Source organism: Colobus angolensis, unplaced genomic scaffold, assembly GCF_000951035.1.
Source record: "Colobus angolensis palliatus isolate OR3802 unplaced genomic scaffold, Cang.pa_1.0 Scaffold7, whole genome shotgun sequence".
Classification (NCBI taxonomy): Eukaryota; Metazoa; Chordata; class Mammalia; order Primates; family Cercopithecidae; genus Colobus; species Colobus angolensis.
In genome coordinates this window covers 25,534,484-25,554,233 of record NW_012120709.1, presented here as the reverse complement: position 1 = coordinate 25,554,233, position 19,750 = coordinate 25,534,484, and the positions used below count along the sequence as shown (strand labels likewise).

General features: G+C 52.1%; 1 protein-coding gene across 3 annotated transcripts; it reads left to right on the top strand.

Annotated features, from left to right (window-relative positions):
* The first annotated feature begins 3,619 nt into the window (after positions 1-3,619).
* HYOU1 (hypoxia up-regulated 1) lies at positions 3,620-16,613 on the top strand. Of its 3 annotated transcripts, none has more exons than XM_011926921.1 (26): positions 3,620-3,846; positions 4,701-4,798; positions 5,025-5,118; positions 5,297-5,375; positions 5,545-5,699; positions 5,824-5,900; positions 6,212-6,393; positions 6,646-6,761; positions 8,050-8,242; positions 8,450-8,584; positions 8,720-8,802; positions 8,942-9,074; positions 9,256-9,443; positions 9,707-9,845; positions 10,976-11,036; positions 11,172-11,251; positions 11,604-11,789; positions 11,921-12,093; positions 12,238-12,325; positions 12,427-12,549; positions 12,715-12,848; positions 12,976-13,060; positions 14,004-14,244; positions 14,339-14,389; positions 14,972-15,022; positions 15,149-16,613. In XM_011926921.1, the coding sequence occupies exons 2-26, from the start codon at positions 4,708-4,710 to the stop codon at positions 15,208-15,210; spliced, it is 3,000 nt and encodes a 999-aa protein (XP_011782311.1). In that variant the 5' UTR covers positions 3,620-3,846; positions 4,701-4,707; the 3' UTR covers positions 15,211-16,613. The 3 variants fall into 3 exon arrangements, with proteins under 3 accessions (XP_011782311.1, XP_011782313.1, XP_011782314.1); XM_011926923.1 differs by having other exon boundaries at positions 3,626-3,713; XM_011926924.1 differs by having other exon boundaries at positions 3,738-4,061; positions 14,972-15,028.
* The last annotated feature ends 3,137 nt before the right edge of the window (positions 16,614-19,750 follow it).

Below are 19,750 nucleotides of genomic sequence, written 5' to 3'. Positions count from 1 at the left end.
GTGTTAGCCAGGATGGTCTCGATCTCCTGACCTCGTGATCCGCCCGTCTCGGCCCCCCAAAGTGCTGGGATTACAGGCTTGAGCCACGGCGCCCGGCCGCCAGGATGGTCTTGATTTCCTGACCTCATGATCCACCCGCCTCAGCCTCCCAAAGTGCTGGGAATACAGGTGGGAGTCACCCCCGGCCAACAATTAATTTTTTAAAATTCTTCTGATGTAGGATGTTCTCTCTGATCAACACTGCCCTCAGCACATCATGTAATGTGCATGGTTTATGTACACATATACCCTTACCAATGTGTCTATTTTACACCTCGGTCAGTTTGGCACATGTTCTGCAAGAGAGCAACTTTCTTCCCTTGGGTTTCTGCAGTGTAGGGGAAGAGATATAGTCCTCAAATGTTAACAAGTTATTCTGGAAAAGAACCAATGAGTTCACCTGCCTAGGTCAATCTAAATCAGGTGTTCTATATTAAAAATTTCCCATTGTTCTTCAGCTTGTTCTTGTGAAATACTAGTCTCCCCTCTGGTCCCAGAACAAAACAGCTGACTCCTCAGAGCACTTGAACCTGCTTCACGACCCAGGAGGACAGATACCCAGTTGAGAACTGTTCTTTTTTTTTTTAGACAAGATCTCACTCTGTCGCCCAACCTGGAGTACAGTGGTACAATCTCGGCTCACTGCAGCCTCTGCCTCCCAGGTTCAAGCAATTCTCCTGCCTTAGCCTCCCAAGTAGCTGGGATTACAGGAATGCCCCACCACGTCTGGCTAATTTTTTTGTATTTTAGTAGAGATGGGGTTTCACCATGTTGCCCAGGCTGGTCTTGAACTCCTAAGCTCAGGCAATCTGCCTGCCTCAGCCTCCCAAAGTGCTAGGATTACAAGCATGAACTACTGTGCCCAGCCCCCCAAATAGGTTTTTAATAAGCGCATGAAACGATGAACATGTTTGTTTCCCAACACATTGTGACTTCTTTGAAGGTAAGGACAAGCTCATACCCATCTCTGGATTAGCAGCACCTAGCCCAGTGCTTGCATATCAGACTGGCCCAATAAGTGTTAAAATGCATGCTGTTTGAAATGTATGGAAAGGCTGGGTGTGGTGGCTCGCGCTGTAATCCCAGCACTTTGAGAGGCCTAGGCAGGCAGGTCCCTTGGGGTCAGGAGTTTGAGACCAGCCTGGCCAACATGGTGAAACCTTGTCTCTACTAAAAATACAAAAATTAGCCAGGCATGGTGGTGTGTGCCTGTAGTTCCAGCTACTTGGGAGGCTGAGCCAGAAGAATCGCTTGAACCCGGGAGGTGGAGGTTGCAGTGAGCCAAGACTGCACCACTGCACTCCAGCCTGGGTGACACAGACTGTCACCTGTCCCAAAAAAAAAAAAAGAAATGAATGGAAAGAATCTACCGGATAGTTGCTCAAAAGTGGAGTCAATTACTGAGAAACAAAATCTTTCCCTGTAGAATTGAATTGACAACTTATATGTCCATCACTATCGCAGAACAAACCCCATGCTATGGAATGTTCTACAGCAGTAAATGAGGAGGTGAATCACAGTGACATGGAAAATGCTCCACACTTTATTATTAGTTAAAAAAAAAAATGGCAAACAAGGTAATTGTAAAACATTTTATGGTTTTAAAAAAGATAAAATGCAATCAAGGTGCTGGTTGCAAAAAACAAAAAGTATATATTATGAAAAGATAAAAGCTACAAGTTTCTAGAGACATATATATGTGTAAAAGAGGGAAAGACCTGGAAGTTTATACACCACACCAACAATAGCAGGTACCTCCACAAGAGAGAGTGGGGGTTTGGGTTGGTGTCAAGGAAATTTACCTTTATGTAGAATGAATTTTTTTTTTTTTTTGAGACATAGTCTGGCTCTGTCGCCTTTCGCCCAGGCTGGAGTGCAGTGGCGCGATCTCGGCTCACTGCAAGCTCCGCCTCCCGGGTTCACGCCATTCTCCTGCCTCAGCCTCCCGAGTAGCTGGGACTACAGGCGCCCGCCACCACGCCCGGCTAATTTTTGTAGTTTTGGTAGAGACGGGGTTTTACCATGTTGGCCAGGCTGGTCTCGAACTCCTGACCTCAAGTGATCCGCCCACCTCGGCCTCCCAAAGTGCTGGGATTACAGGCTTGAGCCACCGCGCCCGGCCAATTCTGTTAAAATTTTAAGTGAATTTCTATTTCTACCAATTTGTCTACTGCCTGAATACAAAACTATTCTGAAAAGGAAGAACAGACTCTCTTGGCCTGCCAATAATTTTTCCTTCTAAGCATAGACACCGGACCACTCTCCATCTAAGCATCACGAAAAAAGTAGAGAAAGGAAGAGCTAAGAGCTCCTTAAACAAGTTCAGGGTTGACACAGCTCTGGCCCAAACGGCCAGGGCCTTCAAGCGGGTCTTTCTGTGAAGGGTGGCCAGGCATCAATTTAGTAGGAGAGAAAACAGGTGACTTATTTCCATCCACACTTAAGGAAAATGCACTCTCCAAGGACTGCGGACTTTTTTTTTTCTTTTTCTTTTTTTTTTTTTTGAGAAGGAGTCTCGCTGTTGTCGCCCAGGCTGGAGTGCAGTAGCGCAATCTGGGTTCACTGCAACCTCCGCCTCCCGGATTCAAGCAATTCTCCTGCCTCAGCCTCCTGAGCAGCTGAGATTACAGGCGCCTGCCACCAGGCCCAGCTAATTTTTGTAGTTTTGGTAGAGACGGGGTTTTACCATGTTGGCCAGGCTGGTCTCGAACTCCTGACCTCAAGTGATCCGCCCGCCTCGGCCTCCCAAAGTGCTGGGATTACAGGCGTGAGCCACCGCGCCCGGGCGACTGCGCACATTTCTATGGAGCTGTGAATTAAAAGAGAATACAGTAAGGTGCTTCTGTCATTCTATGGCAGAAACAGCGAAAGAGTAGAGAAATGTTCACAAGATTTAATAGAATAGAAATAGGAGAAGGTGCACACATGCTCAACGAACTATAGCCTCACAAATAAGTGTCTTTTGCGTGTAGCACTTAAGTTTGGAATACTCTTATACAAATGAGTGGGGCTTAACCTAAGAAATCCAGGCCAAATTCTGCGACAAATGCATCGGTTATCTCTGACCCATCAACAAACATCTTTTTCTGTGGCTTCAGTTTCCTCAGTAAAACAGAGGGGGTTGCGGCGGACTCAGTTGGAGGCACAGCCATTCTCCAACGTCTATCTAAAGCCTGGGGCACCTCAATACCAACCGGCAGGCAAGCGCCTCCTGCGCGGGGCTGCGGACGGGACGCCTGTCATCCCATTCCTCGGCCGGGCTCTCCAGGTGACCCGAAGAAAAGCCCCGAGTGCGGGACTGCAGTGCGCCCGACGGGCTCCAGGCGCGGGTCACTGCCGAACCCCGGCAGCAAAGCATCCAGCGCCGGAAAAGGTCCCGCCGTCGTCCCGGGGCCGGCGGTGGGGAGGAAGGAGTGGAGCGCGGTGGCCCCGTGACGTGGTCCAATCCCGAGCCGACGCCGGCGGTTTTTGTCCAACCAGTGGCTGGTCCCCTCCACCGCCCCTAGGACGAGGCAGGCAAAGAAAGGGGGCGGGGCCTGGGACGTGGTCCAATGGATACGCGCGCCGGGGCGGCAGGGGCGGGGCCGGGTGCGCGGCGCAGGGCCGGGCGGCCGAGGCGCCAATGAGCGCGCGCCGCGTCCGGGGCCGGCTGGTGCGCCAGACGCCGCCAAGAGGTTGGTGGCTAATGTAACAGTTTGCAAACCGAGGGGAGTTGTGAAGGGCGCGGGTCGGGGGCGCTGCCGGCCTCGTGGGTACGTTCGTGCCGCGTCTGTCCCAGAGCTGGGGCCGCAGGAGCGGAGGCAAGAGGTAGCGGGGGTGGATGGAGGTGCGGGCCAGCCACCCCTCCTAGGGGAGACAGCGTGCGAGCTCCGGGGGCGGGTCGGGAGCGCAAGGGAGGGCCGTGCGGACGCCGGGCGCTCGGCCTCGCACCGCGGGGCTCGCAGCTCGGCCCCCCGGTCTGTCCCCACGCGCTGGGGCGGGCGGGATCCGTTTCCAGGAGTGGGAGCCGCCGCCTTCGTCAGGTGAGGCTTAGGTAAACACCGGGTACCGGATACTTGCCGGGCGGGGAACCTTACCGCCCCGGCACTGCGTCTGTGGGCACAGCGGGGCCGGGGAGTGAGGTGGGGAAAGGGAGGGGGCGGGACAACCCGCAGGGATGCGGAGGAGAAGACAGGCCTTTACTCCATCCTAGCTACCCCCAACGTCATTACCTTTCTCTTCCCGTCCAGGCCCAGCCTGGCTTTCCCCGCCAGCGGGGGAGCTCCAGGTGTGGGGAGGTGGTTGAGCCCTGGGCGGGGATCCCTGGCCGCACCCCAGGTGTCTGACAACAGGCACAGTGCTGCGGTGCGCCACTCACTGCCTGTGTGGTGGACGAAAGGCTCGGGTCTCGCTTCGTCTTGTCCTGTTAGCTTCTCTTGTTTAGGGATGTGGCATAGCTGAGGACCCATGCTGTTTCACTTGGGCCTTTGTGTGGGCGCTGCTGGGATGATGAGAGAGTGGTTGGTACCCATCAGGAGGGAGAGGGGGAGAAGTAGGCTGCTTTGCCCTGGGTAAGAACGGAGTAGGTATGAATCTTACAGCTTCTCCGTTCTGGGATGTGGTTCTGTCTCCTTCACTCCGGGCATCCAGTTTGAAGTGTTTTCTTTCTTTGCCTCCCCCAGGGGCACAATGACAGTCAAAGTTAGGAGGCAGAGGCCGAGGAGGCGAGTCTTTTGGGCCTTGGTGGCTGTGCTCTTGGCAGACCTGTTGGCACTGAGTGGTATGTACCCAAGTAGAGGGAGCAAATGGATAAATGATGACTGAAGGATGCATGATGGGAAGCAGGCTTGGGGCTCTTGGTCAGAAGTCTCTTGAGTTGTTAGGTCCAGACCTTTTTTTCTTTTGCCATCTTCGTTTACCTATGGAAAGTGGTATGCTTTGATTAGAGGGGGTCTCAGGAAGGTGGGGGAAGAGGGAGCTAACTGACAAACCTCTTTTCCCTTCAGATACGCTGGCAGTGATGTCTGTGGACCTGGGTAGTGAGTCCATGAAGGTGGCCATCGTCAAACCTGGAGTGCCCATGGAAATTGTCTTGAATAAGTGAGGGTGGCCCCTATGTTAAGGGTGGGGAACGAGGGAGTCTGGGCTCCAAGTGTGAATGTGCTCATCATAGTGCCCACAGCAGACTTCGGTGTCTGAGTGGTTAAATGTGTGTGAGTGTCGAGGCTTCCGAGTCCTTCTGCTGCAGGCACCTGGGCCCAAAGTCTCTTTTCCTCAGGGAATCTCGGAGGAAAACCCCAGTGATTGTGACCCTGAAAGAAAATGAAAGATTCTTTGGAGACAGTGCAGCAAGCATGGTGAGCTAGCAGTCCCCCTTCCCAGAGCTAGCAGTTCCCACCAGAGTGGTGGGCAGAGGAGAGGAGATGGCAGCCCCCAGAGTCTGTTTCCTTATCAGTCTCTGTGATGTAAGAGGTAGGTAATGATGGACTTGGGAGCCTAATACTCTGCTCCTTCTTCACCCCTCAGGCCATTAAGAATCCAAAGGCTACACTACGTTACTTCCAGCACCTCCTGGGGAAGCAGGCAGATAACCCCCACGTAGCTCTTTACCAGGCCCGCTTCCCGGAGCACGAGCTGACTTTCGACCCACAGAGGCAGACTGTGCACTTTCAGATCAGCCCGTGAGTGTTCTGTTGGGGAAGGTGGTCTCAGCAACTCTCCTGGGCTCCTCATTGGTGTGTGTTCCTGATTGTGCCGCCTTAATGCCTGACTTTCCTTGGCTCCAACTACCTTTCCTCCCCTCAGGCAGCTGCAGTTCTCACCTGAGGAAGTGTTGGGCATGGTTCTCAATTACTCTCGTTCTCTAGCTGAAGATTTTGCAGGTGAGTGGTCAAGGTGGGGCCCTTTGTGGCCAGGCTCCCCAGGATCTAGGGCAGTGATTCTCAAACAGGGGCAACTTTGCCTCCCAGGGAACATTTAGCAACATATGAAGAGACGTTTTGGTTGTCACTTCTAAGGGGTGCAACTGGTATCTAGTGGGTAGAGGCCAGGGATGCTGCTGAACACCCTATAGTGCACAGGACAGCAGCCACAGCAAATAATTACCTAGTCCCAAATATCATTAGTGATGAGATTAGAAGCCCCTCATCTAAGGTGTGGAGCCGGTGGGACCCTTTTCTATTGTCGTCTGTAGAGCAGCCCATCAAGGATGCAGTGATCACCGTGCCAGTCTTCTTCAACCAGGCCGAGCGCCGAGCTGTGCTGCAGGCTGCTCGCATGGCTGGCCTCAAAGTGCTGCAGCTCATCAATGACAACACCGCCACTGCCCTCAGCTATGGTGTCTTCCGCCGGAAAGATATCAACACCACTGCCCAGGTGAGCGGGGGGGACTGACCAGACATGCAGGGGGACTGAATCTAAGGACGGAGGCCACTTGGTCCCTTTTGCATCTTGTTTGCATGGGCTGGCCCTTGGCAAAACGTACCAATAGCCTCCTCCCAGCCCCTCTTGGAGCTGTTTGGGTTTATGTTTAAGAGTCAGACAGCCCCTTGGAAGCAGGCGGGTGGGCAGGCAGGCACCCTGGAGTTTGAAAAGGTTCCTGTGACAGTTGCCTTGATATCTCTACAGAATATCATGTTCTATGACATGGGCTCGGGCAGCACTGTATGCACCATTGTGACCTACCAGATGGTGAAGACTAAGGAAGCTGGGATGCAGCCACAGCTGCAGATCCGGGGAGTAGGGTAAGTGGGTACTTGGCAGGGAGGGCTTCTTGTGAAGACCCTCAAGTCAGGGGTTTCTTCTTGGAGGAGAAACACTGCTTTGCTTTCCGGCATGCTGCAGGAATGCTCTCCCGATTGAGCCATCAGTCATTGTAGGGGACCACTCACAAAGAGTAAGGGGAAGCTGGGGCACAGGGGAGGACAGTTTGGGAAAATTGGAAGACATGAACTTTCAAAACGTATTCTAAGGAAGTCCGTGGAGCTGCAGGCCATATGTAGGGCGTCAGATTCAATCATGTTTTTGTTCTCTTGTCATTTCCGGTTAAATAATTTACCACTCTTGTTGTATTGTTTTTTAATTTTTTTATTTTTATGACCTGTGACATAGCCTTCAGGAGATCCTGAGAACATGTGCCCTGTTGTCTTATTTCTTGAAGCCATCTTTTTCTGACTTCACCATTACCACCCAGTCCAGGTTACCATCAGCTCTTATTTGCAGAATTAAAAACATCTCCTTGTTTCTAGTGACGTCTCCTTTTACTTCTTTGTTCATATTAGAGAGTTCTTCTTAAAATCCAACCTGATCATTAACCTGTTTCTTTAAAAATCTGTCACTGGCTCCAAAACTTTCCCTGCGCCTGTCTCAACCCTGCCTTCTGCAGCCTGTCTGAGCCCTGAGCCCTCTCGCTCTTTGAGCCCCAGTGATGCTTGCCCTCCTCTGGAACTTGCCATGTACTCTCCCACCTCAAGGTCTTTATGAACATTGTTGCCTCTGTCTAGAATGTTCTTTCCCCTCCAGCTAGTGAACTCTGAACTCTTCAGTTCAAGGGATGCTTGCACTGAACTCATCCTTCAGGTTTCAGTTCAAGCATCACTTTTTAGGGGACATGTTCTTGGGCCTCCCTCAGTAGCTTGAATCTCCCCCATGCATGTTCTTCAGGCATTGTCCCCTGACCTTTACAACATGTGACGTAGTGATAATTTCACATTTATGCAACTATTCAACTTTTCCATAGCAGGGACCCTGTCTCTCTCCCCGCTGCCACATTTGTATTCCCAGAGGGAAGTACATAAGTAATGCTCAGTAAACACTGTCGAATGAATGCGTGGAAGAAGGGTCACTGTGAGGTGTCAGCTGTGCTGTAGAGAGTTGAGGGCAGAGTGTGTGTCCACACATGGGGCACTGGAGATGAACAAGGTCCCCTGAGATGAAGGAAAGATGCCATGTGGGGATGAGAGTCAGGCTCCTGTGCAAATGTGGGGACCCCATGTTTTCTTCACTTTTTCCCCTGCTCCCTTTTCTCAACAGATTTGACCGCACCTTAGGGGGCCTGGAGATGGAGCTCCGGCTTCGAGAACACCTGGCTGGGCTTTTCAATGAGCAGCGCAAGGGTCAGAGAGCAAAGGATGTGCGGGAGAACCCACGTGCGATGGCCAAGCTGTTGCGTGAGGCTAATCGGCTCAAAACCATCCTCAGTGCCAACGCTGACCACATGGCACAGGTGCCCACAAATGGCTGGTTGAGGCTATATTTGTCCCATGTAGAGGGTGGGGGACCCTGCCACTGAACTAGACTGCTCGTTCCTGGCATGGCCCATGCTCCTCCCTCTACCATCCTCCCCAAAGACCTATTCTTTTTGTTTCTGTCCTACTCACCAAGAGAGTGGGACCTGGGCAAGAACTCCCTGACAGTCCCCATCCTTCCCCAGATTGAAGGCCTGATGGATGATGTGGACTTCAAGGCAAAAGTGACTCGTGTGGAATTTGAGGAGTTGTGTGCAGACTTGTTTGAGCGGGTGCCTGGGCCTGTACAGCAGGCCCTCCAGAGTGCCGAAATGAGTCTGGTGAGCGAATAGGGGAAGGTGGGAATGCCCCGTAGGAAAGGGCATAGGAAACCCATGGGACGTCAAGGGACGAGTCAGTGCTGAGGAAGAGCACTAAGTGCCTGCTGTTCCACCTCTCATTCTTACCCACTGCAGGATGAGATTGAGCAGGTGATCCTGGTGGGCGGGGCCACTCGGGTCCCCAAAGTTCAGGAGGTGCTGCTGAAGGCCGTGGGCAAGTGAGTGTCGGGGCTAGAGCGCTGGGCTGAGTTCTGCCTGGGGCACGGCTTTGGGCTGAGCAGCTGGAGGGGCTGAGGGGAGGGAAGTCCCAGTTGCATGCTCCAGGGTAGGCTGTGCTGAGGCTTGGGATTTTCCCAGGGAGGAGCTGGGGAAGAACATCAATGCAGATGAAGCAGCTGCCATGGGGGCAGTGTACCAGGCAGCTGCACTCAGCAAAGCCTTTAAAGTGAAGCCATTTGTCGTCCGAGATGCAGTGGTCTACCCCATCCTGGTGAGTGAGCCTGACTGAGCAGGTGACAAGCTCCCTTTACCTCTCCCAAGTGGGGTTTCCCCTTCGGTCTGCTCTGGCTCATCCCTTTGTCTTTCTGCTAAGAGGTATTCCCCACCTTACCCCAGAACCTACGTGGGTTCTCTAGTGTGCAACAGTATGCCTCTGTCTGCCTGCTGTGTAGGTGGAGTTCACGAGGGAGGTAGAGGAGGAGCCTGGGGTTCACAACCTGAAGCACAATAAACGGGTACTTTTCTCTCGGATGGGGCCCTACCCTCAACGCAAAGTCATCACCTTTAACCGCTACAGCCATGATTTCAACTTCCACATCAACTACGGTGACCTGGGCTTCCTGGGGCCTGAAGATCTTCGGTGAGTGGCGGGGAGTGCAGGATGGGAGCTCCAGGGACAGGGAGGCGTGGCTGCTGGACAATGAGGACTGGGGGTGAGGGAGGATGTGGGCCTGCAGGGCTGAAACAGGGCAGCTATGAGCAGCTTCTCTGGAGAATGCATCCATCCTCCTGAGTGTGCCCTTGGGGAGTGCCCCTGACACCTCATGCCAGGAGGCCATGTTGTCTAGAGGGGGAGATGGGCTGGAATGGGTCCCCCTGAACTCCTCTTTCCTCCCCAACCAGGGTATTTGGCTCCCAGAATCTGACCACAGTGAAGCTTAAAGGGGTGGGTGACAGCTTCAAGAAGTATCCTGACTACGAGTCCAAGGGCATCAAGGCTCACTTCAACCTGGATGAGAGTGGCGTGCTCAGTCTAGATAGGGTGAGAGCTAAAGGAGACCCTGTGTGCAGGGCAGGGGCTCAGGCCCTGCCAGCCATTTCCAAAGCGTGTTCCACATGGCATTAGGATATGATAACCAAAAGTTTAGGAATCAGAAAAATGTTGGCTCTAAACAGAGCTAAGCAGTGATGTGGTGCAGACCTCCTTACAGCCTATAAATGCTTACAGGCATTGTAAATTTCTTGGAACTATTGAATGGTTTGAAGAATCCACTGTTTTTTTTTTTTTTTTTTTTTTTTGAGATGGGGTCTTAGTTCTGTCACTTAGGCTAGAATATAGTAGCATGGTCATAGCTCATTCCAGCCTTGAACACCTGGGCTTAAATGATCCATCTCAGTCTCCTGAGTAACTGGGATGATATGCATGTGCCACCACATCCTGCTAAATTTTTTTGTACTTTTTACAGAGACAGGGTCTCACTATGTTGCCCAGACTAGTCTCTAACTCCTGGGATCAAATGATCCTCCTGCCTCAGCCTCCCAAAGTACAGGGATTACAGGTGGGAGCCACTGTGCCTGGCCTCAGGAATCCACTTACTATTATTATTACTTTTTTTGAGACAGAGTCTGCTTGTCTAGGCTGGAGTACAGTGGCGCGATCTTGCAACCTCTGTCTCCCGGGTTCAAGCGATTCTCCTGTCTCAGCCTCCTGAGTAGCTGGGATTACAGGCACCCGCCACCACGCCTGGCTAATTTTTGTTATTTGGAGTAGAGATGGGGTTTCACCATGTTGGCCAGTCTGGTCTCAAAACCCTGACCTCAAGTGATCCACCCACCTTGGCCTCCCAAAGTGTTGAGATTACAAGCATAAGCCACTGTACTCGGCCAGGAATCCATTTTTGAAGAACAAATCTGGGAATATGGATGTAATGGCTCATACAGTTACTGAGTGGAGAAGTAGGGGCTCTTTGGGGAAAAGGAGCTGGGACCCTATTCGTGGAGGCCTCCTAATCAAGAGATGGGCAACCAACTCCAGGTCCTTAGAAAAGGCAAGTGAGAGATGAGGCCTGCAACGGCATGGAGTGTGCATGAGCAGGCACCCACTTTGGCAGGATGTATGTGAAGAAAAGGTGGATTAGCCTGTGTGTTTCTTGATTTTGAACCTGTTTTCAGGTGGAGTCTGTATTTGAGACACTAGTGGAGGACAGCCCAGAAGAGGAATCTACTCTCACCAGTAAGATGGGCATGCATGCGTGTACGGGAGAGAATGTGTGAGGGTTCAGGAGGTGGACAGGGCATGGCCCTTGGGTTAGAAGGTGGAGTCACTGCTGTGGTCTCCTTTTGAGTCTTTGGGTTTTCCTCCCTCTAGAACTTGGCAACACCATTTCCAGCCTGTTTGGAGGCGGTACCACACCAGATGCCAAGGAGAACGGTACTGATACTGTCCAGGTGAGTTCAAGATGGAGCCAGGGGAGCATGGAGGACAGTGGGGGATGCAGGTGGTAGCAGCAGAGGAAGGGGGTGAGGGTAGGCCACACCTGCCCCTGTTGTGTTAACCATTCACTCCCCAGGATCCTCTGGGCTCTCAACTGTTTCTTGACCGGTGTTCCCAAGGCCCATTCCCCTCGTTCCAGATTCTCTTCCTTTGTCCAGCTAGATTGTCACTGTCCAAGCAGGCCATTGACCATTTGCATACAGCGGTCACCTGTATGGAACCCCCATGGGGTCAGCGGTGCTGAGCCAGGCCTGCCTGGAGGCTCTGCTCCTGATCATTCCGTGGGGCGCCTGCGGTGTTTCCCAGGAGGAAGAGGAGAGCCCTGCAGAGGGGAGCAAGGATGAGCCTGGGGAGCAGGTGGAGCTCAAGGAGGAAGCTGAGGCCCCGGTGGAGGATGGCTCTCAGCCCCTGCCCCCTGAACCTAAGGGAGATGCAGCCCCTGAGGGAGAAAAGGCCACAGAAAAAGAAAATGGGGACCAGTCTGAGGCCCAGGTGAGCTGTGGCAGAGGAAGGCCAGTGTGGATCCAGAGACTAAGGGAGCGGGCACCTGCCTTGTATCTGACCCCATGGAGAAGGTAGGAGGGCAGAGGCTTTTCCTGACACCCCTGACTCTTCCCACCCAGAAGCCAAGTGAGAAGGCAGAGGCAGGGCCTGAGGGCGTCGCTCCAGCCCCAGAGGGAGAGAAGAAACAGAAGCCCGCCAGGAAGCAGCGAATGGTTGAGGAGATTGGGGTGGAGCTGGTCGTTCTGGACCTGCCTGACTTGCCAGAGGATAAGCTGGCTCAGTCGGTGCAGAAGTAAGTGAGGACAGATGGTGTGTACATGTGTGTGCAGGGTGGGCAGGGTGTGGGATGGCGCCCTGGGAGGGAGGGCTGTCTGACCCAGAGTCTCAAGTTCTCACTCGCTCTCTCCCTCATCCCTACCCCTCCCTCGTCCTATAGACTTCAGGACTTGACACTCCGAGACCTGGAGAAGCAGGAACGGGAAAAAGCCGCCAACAGCTTGGAAGCGTTCATCTTTGAGACCCAGGTCAGTGGGCAGGAGGCAGGAGCCCCTGCGGGCTTACGCCTGGCTCTGTGGGCCTTGCCCCTGGGCTTGCGGGTGCATGTGTTTGCATGTCCCCCACCCAGGACAAGCTGTACCAGCCCGAGTACCAGGAAGTGTCCACAGAGGAGCAGCGTGAGGAGATCTCTGGGAAGCTCAGTGCCGCATCCACCTGGCTGGAGGATGAGGGTGTTGGAGCCACCACAGTGGTGAGGGGCCTCTCAGGACATGGCAGGTGGAATGGGAGCTCTCCTTCCTCTCCCAGGGTCAGAGAGAGAGAAGAGCCGGGGCTTGAGCCATAAAGAAAGACAGGGGGCTGACTCCAGGCTCTGCTGTCATCCCTCCACCCCTCTGCCCAATCCCACATCCATCAGATGTTGAAGGAGAAGCTGGCTGAGCTGAGGAAGCTGTGCCAAGGGCTGTTTTTTCGGGTAGAGGAGCGCAAGAAGTGGCCCGAACGGCTGTCTGCCCTCGATAATCTCCTCAACCATTCCAGCATGTTCCTCAAGTAAGCAGCCCCTGAACCCTGTATGCAGTCCTGCCAGGCCACTGATTCTCATTCCTCCCAGCTTCCCACTCCCCACACCACAGACCCCTCTCCCTCTGAGGTTAATGGTCTCCTTTCTGCCTTCCAGGGGGGCCCGGCTCATCCCAGAGATGGACCAGATCTTCACTGAGGTGGAGATGACAACATTAGAGAAAGTCATCAATGAGACCTGGGTAATCACTTCATAAATACTTAACCAGATACTTAGCTGCCATCCTAGGTACTGTGGGAGAGGTGGAGAGAGGAAGCCACAGCAACCCCTGCCTCCTGGCTTAGCATCTAATCTGAAGACAAAAGATGTTTGTATTTGAGCCCACATCTGATTAGTCCCAAGGAAGAGCCATGGCCATAAGAGTCATCAGACTGGAGGAGCATAATGCCCATGCCATGAGGATAGAGAAAGCTGCTTTGAGGGGCTGGGATTTGACCTAGGTCAGAACATGGTCCAGGGTTTGGCTAGGTGAGACTGATGTGGCATGTGAAGTAGAAACTGTTTTGGATGTGTGGGGACTCTTGAGCCACAGCTCAGAAGTGGAGAATCAAGAAAGGAGTATTCAGCCGAGCACGGTGGCTCATGCCTGTAATCCCAGCACTTTGGGAGGCTGAGGCAGGTGAATCATGAGGTCAGGAGATCGAGACCATCCTGGTCAACATGGTGAAACCCCGTCTCTACTAAAAATACAGAAATTAGCTGGGCGTGGTGGCGGGCGCCTGTAGTCCCAGCTACTCGGGAGACTGAGGCAGGAGAATTGTTTGAACCCAGGAGGCGGAAGTTGCAGTGAGTTGAGATCGTGCCACTGCACTCCAGCCTGGCAACAGAGCGAGACTCCGTCTCAAAAAAATAAAAATAAGAAAGGAATATTCAAGGGGTTTGTTCAGTTGTAGTCACTCCAGAGTAGTAGGATGTAAGCCAGAAACATGCAGGTTGGGACTTCGTTGTGGAGAACCTTTATAATACCCTTCTGAGGAGTCTGTTAGCCTCATGGGACTGAGGCCAGGGTTGGCAGTGATTTGCAGTCTGAGGGAAGAGGCTGGTTGGGGGTGTGATTCCATCTGGGACAGAGATGTCTGCTCTCTCCATGGCTAGCTCGGAGCCTCTCCTGGTCTCACCCACAGGCCTGGAAGAATGCAACTCTGGCCGAGCAGGCCAAGCTGCCCGCCACAGAGAAGCCCGTGTTGCTCTCAAAAGACATTGAGGCCAAGATGATGGCCCTGGACCGAGAGGTGCAGTATCTGCTCAATAAGGCCAAGTTTACCAAGCCCCGGCCCCGGCCCAAGGACAAGAACGGGACCCGGGCAGAGCCACCCCTCAATGCCACTGCCAGTGACCAGGGGGAGAAGGTCATCCTTCCAGCAGGTGAGGACAGGGTACCTGGCTGCATGTTCTGCTGGACAGGCAGATGGCCTCCTTTCCCTCCTGAGGCTGTGTCTTACCCCTGGTTTCCTTCCAGGCCAGACTGAAGATGCAGAGCCCATTTCAGAACCGGAGAAAGTAGAGACTGGTGAGTTGGAGCAACCGTGGTTGAGCACGTGGATGTTGCATTAGCCCAGGACTAGGCAAACTGGCAGGCACAGCCTGTTTCTAGACAGCCCATGAGCTTGAATGGCCTTTGTGTTTTTAAAGGGTTGTTTAAAGAAAAAAAAAGGCTGGGTGCGGTGGCTCACACCTGTAATCCCAGCTCTTTGAGAGGTTGAGGCGGGTGGATCACCTGAGGTCAGGAGTTCGAGACCAGCCTGGCCAACATAGTGAAACCCCATCTCTACTAAAAAAATGCCAAAAAAATGAGTCAGGCATGGTGGCGCACACCTTTAATCCCAGCTACTCAGGAGGCTGAAGCAGGAGAATCCCTTGAACCTGGGAGGTGGAGATTGCAGTAAGCTGAGATGGCGCCACTGCACTCTGCACTCCAGCCTGGGCAACAGAGACTCCGTCTCAAAAAAAAAAAAGAGTAGGCAAAGAGACCAAATGTGGTTCATGTATCCTAAAATATTTACTGGGTGGCTCTTCATGGAAAAACTGGCCCAGCCTTCCCTTAGCCTCTTCCTCCCTTTTGAGGAGACTAACCTGTTCCTTTCCAAAGCAGGATCCGAGCCAGGAGACACTGAGCCTTTGGAGTTAGGAGGTCCTGGAGCAGGTGAGAGTAGAGCTGGGGCTACAGTGGGAAGCCTGGTGGGGTCTCAGGAAATCCTCTGCAAAGAACTGGGGTTGGTTCCTCTGTTTCACCTGCCATGATTCCTTTGCTCCCCCAAACTCCCAACAGAACCTGAACAGAAAGAACAATCGACAGGACAGAAGCAGCCTTTGAAGAACGACGAACTATAACACCCACCTCTGTTTTTCCCATTCATCTCCACCCCCTTCCCCCACTACTTCTATTTATTAAACATCGAGGGTGGGGGGAGGGGTAGGTCCTGCCCTCGGCTGGAGTTCCTTTCTCACCCGTGATTGGAGGTATGGAGAAGGGGAAGGGAGGGACAACTCACTGGTTCCTTGTGCAGTACCTCTGTGGTTAAAAATGGAAACTGTTCTCTTCCCCAGCCCCGCTCCCTGTTCCCTACCCATATAGGCCCTAAATTTGGGAAAAATCACTATTATGTCTTAATTCTTTGCCTGTGGGTAGGGAGAGAATGGCTGCCAGTGGTTGATGGGTACTGGTGATGGGAAGGGTATCTGGGGTTGCTGGGGAGTTTCCACTCTTCTCTGGTGATCCTTCCTTCCCTCCCTTCCTCTCCCACCATGCGATCAGCATTCTTTCAGGCCAGTGTCTTCAGAGCCTTGGTTACCAGGTTTGGTTTCCGAGTGCCTATCTGTACTCTTTCCTCCCTCTGCGGGCTTCTCTTTCCCTGAGCCTCCCTCCCCCATTCCCATCCAGCTTCTTTCCCCCTGGGTTTCCTTGGCTTCTTGCTGCAAATTGGGCAGTTCTCTGCCCCTTGCCTAAAAACCTGTACCTCTGGATTGGTGGAAGTAAATCTGGAAGGATTCTTACTCGTATTTCCGACCCCTAGTGGCCAGAGGGAGGGAGGGACACAGTGAAGAAGGGAGCCCACCACCCCTCCGAAGAGGAAAGCCACGTATAGTGGTTGGCATGGGGTGCCCGCATCCTGCAAGCTCTGTCATAATCTGCATCTTTCCAGCAGCCTGGTACCCCAGGTTCCTGTAACTCCCTGCCTCCTCCTCTCTTCTGCTGTTCGGCTCCTCCCAGACAGAGCCTTTCCCTCACCCCCTGACCCCTGGGCTGACCAAAATGTGCTTTCTACTGTGAGCCCCTATCCCAAGGTCCTGGGGAAAGGAGAGACCATGGCGTGAATGTAGAGATGCCACCTCCCTCTCTCCGAGGCAGGCCTGTGGATGAAGGAGGAGGGTCAGGGCTGGCCTTCCTCTGTGCATCGCTCTGCTAGGATGGGGACCCCTGACCCACCATGCCTATGCCTAGGGAGCCCGTCTCCAGTATTCTGTCTGTAGCAGAAGCTAGGGCTGCCTCCCCAGCTCCACGACAAGAATGAACCCGGCTGTGTCAGTCATTTTGGCTTTTCCTTTTTTTTTTTTTTTTTGCCACATTGGCAGAGATGGGGCCTAAGGGTCCTACCGCTCACCCCACCCCCACCTCTTCTGTATGTTTGAATTATTTCAGTAGCAGTTGATGCTGGTTGGACAGGTTTGAGTCAAGTTGTACTTTGCTCCATTGTTAATTGAGAAACTGTTTCAATAAAATATTCTTTTCTACAGTTTTTGTGCTGTGAGTTTTTAAAAATAGAAAAATTTTTAAATAGAAACTTGGGCCAGGCGTGGTGGCCCATACCTGTCATCTTAACATTTTGGGAGGCCAAGATGGGAGGATCACTTGAGGCCAGACCAGCCTGGGCAACAGCGAGACCCTGTCTCAAAAAAAAAAAAAAAAAAATCTGAGTGCGGGGATGTGTGCCTGTAGACCAAGCTACTTTGGAGACTGAGGCTGGAGGGTGGGTCCCTTGGGCCCAGGACTTTGAGGCTTCAGTGAGCTATGATCGTGCCACCACTCCAGCATGTGTGACAGTGAAAACCTCAAAAAAAGTTTGAATAATTATCAAAATGTTATTAACACTTTGGACTTAGTTAAGATTTGTATATGTATTTTTTTCATGGGAATAAAATACTGGTTTTATTTTACTGCTAACATTATTTGGACTCCTATATCCCAGGCATTTTTAGGTAACTTTTTTTCTTTTTTTTTTTTTCTTTTGAGACTGAGTCCTGCTCTGTTGTCCAGGCTGGAGTGTAATAGTGCGATCCAGGCTCACTGCAACCTTCGCCTCCCGGATTCAAGTGATTCTACTGCTTCAGCCTCCCGAGTACCTGGGATTACTGGCACCCGCCATCATGCCCAGCTAATTTTTTTTTGTATTTTAGTAGAGACGGGATTTTGCCATGTTGGACAAGCTGGTCTCGAACTGACCTCAAGCGATCCACCTGCCTTGGGCTCCCAAAGTGCTGGGATTACAGACGTGAGCCACCAGGCCCAGCTGGTAACATTAATTTTTAAAATAGCAATCTCATGGTACAAACAAGATACCAGTTCATAGAGATTTAGTAAGTAATTGGTCCAAGGAATGAATCAATGTTGAGTGCTTCAGCTAGATTTGAGCTTAATTCGGACCCATTCACCCTTGTTCTTCCTACTTAGCCATGGGAATGTGTTGGTAGAGATTCACCATTTGTAGCACAGTTTCAGTTGTTCATCAGTTTGGGATGGAGCATGCCTAACCCAAATTTTCTATTACCAAGGGAGGATCCCTCTTGTCTTTAATCATGTACATATCTCAGCAGTTGTATACAGTATGCAGGGTGTTGTTCTGTCACCCAGGCTGGAGTGCAGTGGTGCTGTCTTGGCTCACTGCATCCGTGACCTCCCAGGCTCAAGCAGTCCTCCCACTCAACCCTGTAGCAGAGACTACCTGGCTAATTTCTGTATTTTCTGGTGGAGATGGGGTTTCACCATGTTGCCTAGGCTGGTCTTGAACTCCTGGACTCAAGTGATCTGCTTGCCTTGGCCTCCTGAAGTGCTGGGATTACAGGCATGAGCCACTGAGCCTGGCCCTGTTGTATTTACATTTAATAACAATGAAGGCCCAGCCAGGTGTGGTAGCTCACGCCTGTAATCCCAGCATTTTGGGAGGTCAAGGCAGGCGGATCACGAGGTCAGGAGATCGAGACCATCCTGGCTAACACGGTGAAACTCCGTCTCTACTAAGAATACAAAAAGTCGGCCGGGCGCGGTGGCTCAAGCCTGTAATCCCAGCACTTTGGGAGGCCGAGACGGGCGGATCACGAGGTCAGGAGATCGAGACCATCCTGGCTAACACGGTGAAACCCCGTCTCTACTAAAAAATACAAAAAACTAGCCGGGCGAGGTGGCGGGCGCCTGTGGTCCCAGCTACTCGGGAGGCTGAGGCAGGAGAATGGCGTAAACCCGGGAGGCGGAGCTTGCAGTGAGCTGAGATCCGGCCACTGCACTCGTGTCTCACTCTGTTGCCCAGGCTGGAGTGCAATGGTGCCATCTTGGCTCGCTACAGCCTCTGCCTCCCAGGTTCAAATGATTCTCCTGCCTCAGCCTCCTGATTAGTTGGGATTACAGGCGCACACCACCACGCCCAGCTAATTTTTGTATTTTTAGTAGAGACAGAGTTTCACCATGTTGGTCAGGCTAATCTCGAACTCCTTACCTCATGATCCGTGCGCCTCAGCCTCCCATAGTGCTGGGATTACAGGCGTGAGCCACCACGCCGAGCCTATCTTCTCATTTCTTAACATTCTTGGGAAATACGGTGAGCAAACTAGCATTTGAGTCCCTACTATCCTGATCATAAAGTGCTTTAAAATGTTTTTTTCATTTAATTCCCACTGGCTGGGTGCGATGGACCATGCTTATAATCCCTGCATTTTGGGAGCCTGAGGCAGGTGGATCACCTCAACTCAGGAGTTTGAGACTAGCTTGGCCAACATGGCGAAACCCTGTCTGTACTAAAAATACAAAAATTAGCCATGCGTGTTTGCGGGCGCCTATAATCCCAACTACTCAGGAGGCTGAGGCAGGAGAAGTGCTTGAACCCAGGTGGCCTGGTCCTGTAGTCTTAGCTACTTGGGAGGATCGCTTATGCTCAGGAGTTTGAGTTTACAGTGAGCTAAGATACCATTGCACTCCAGCCTGGGTAACAGAGCAAGCCTGTCTCAAAACAGTAAATAAATTAATTAAAAAAAAAAAAAGGCCGGGCATGGTGGCTCATGCCTGTAATCCCAGCACTTTGGGAGGCCGAGGTGGGCGGATTACCTGAGGTCAGGAGTTCCAGACCAGCCTGGCCACACGTGGAGAAACCCGTCTCTACTAAAAATACAAAAATTAGCTGGGCGTGGTAACACATACTTGTAATCCCAGCTACTCAGGAGGCTGAGGCAGGAGAATCGCTTGAGCCGGGGAGACAGAGGTTGCAGTGAGCTGAGATCACTCTATTTCCAAAATAAAATGATAGGGCTGTTAATTTAGGTGGTGGTTACAGGGGTATTAATATATGTAAAAAATCATTGAGTTGTACATGTAAGATTCCTGCACTTTTTGTATTTTATTATGTGTACGTTAAATCTTAAAAATAAAAGGGGAGAAAAACCTGATGGCTCCGTACTCCTCTATTAGGTAAAGTAAGAATCTGTTCTGGTTTGCTTTTGGAGAAACTTTCCTGGTCCTCTGATCTACCTGGCTGAAAGCACAGTGCCTGGTACAAACTAGGCTCCTGCTCAGTTTTGAATTAACGAAGTTCAGTGACATTGCCATTCTTTTTTTTTTTTTTGAGACGGAGTCTGGCTCTGTGGCCCAGGCTGGAGTGCAGTGGCC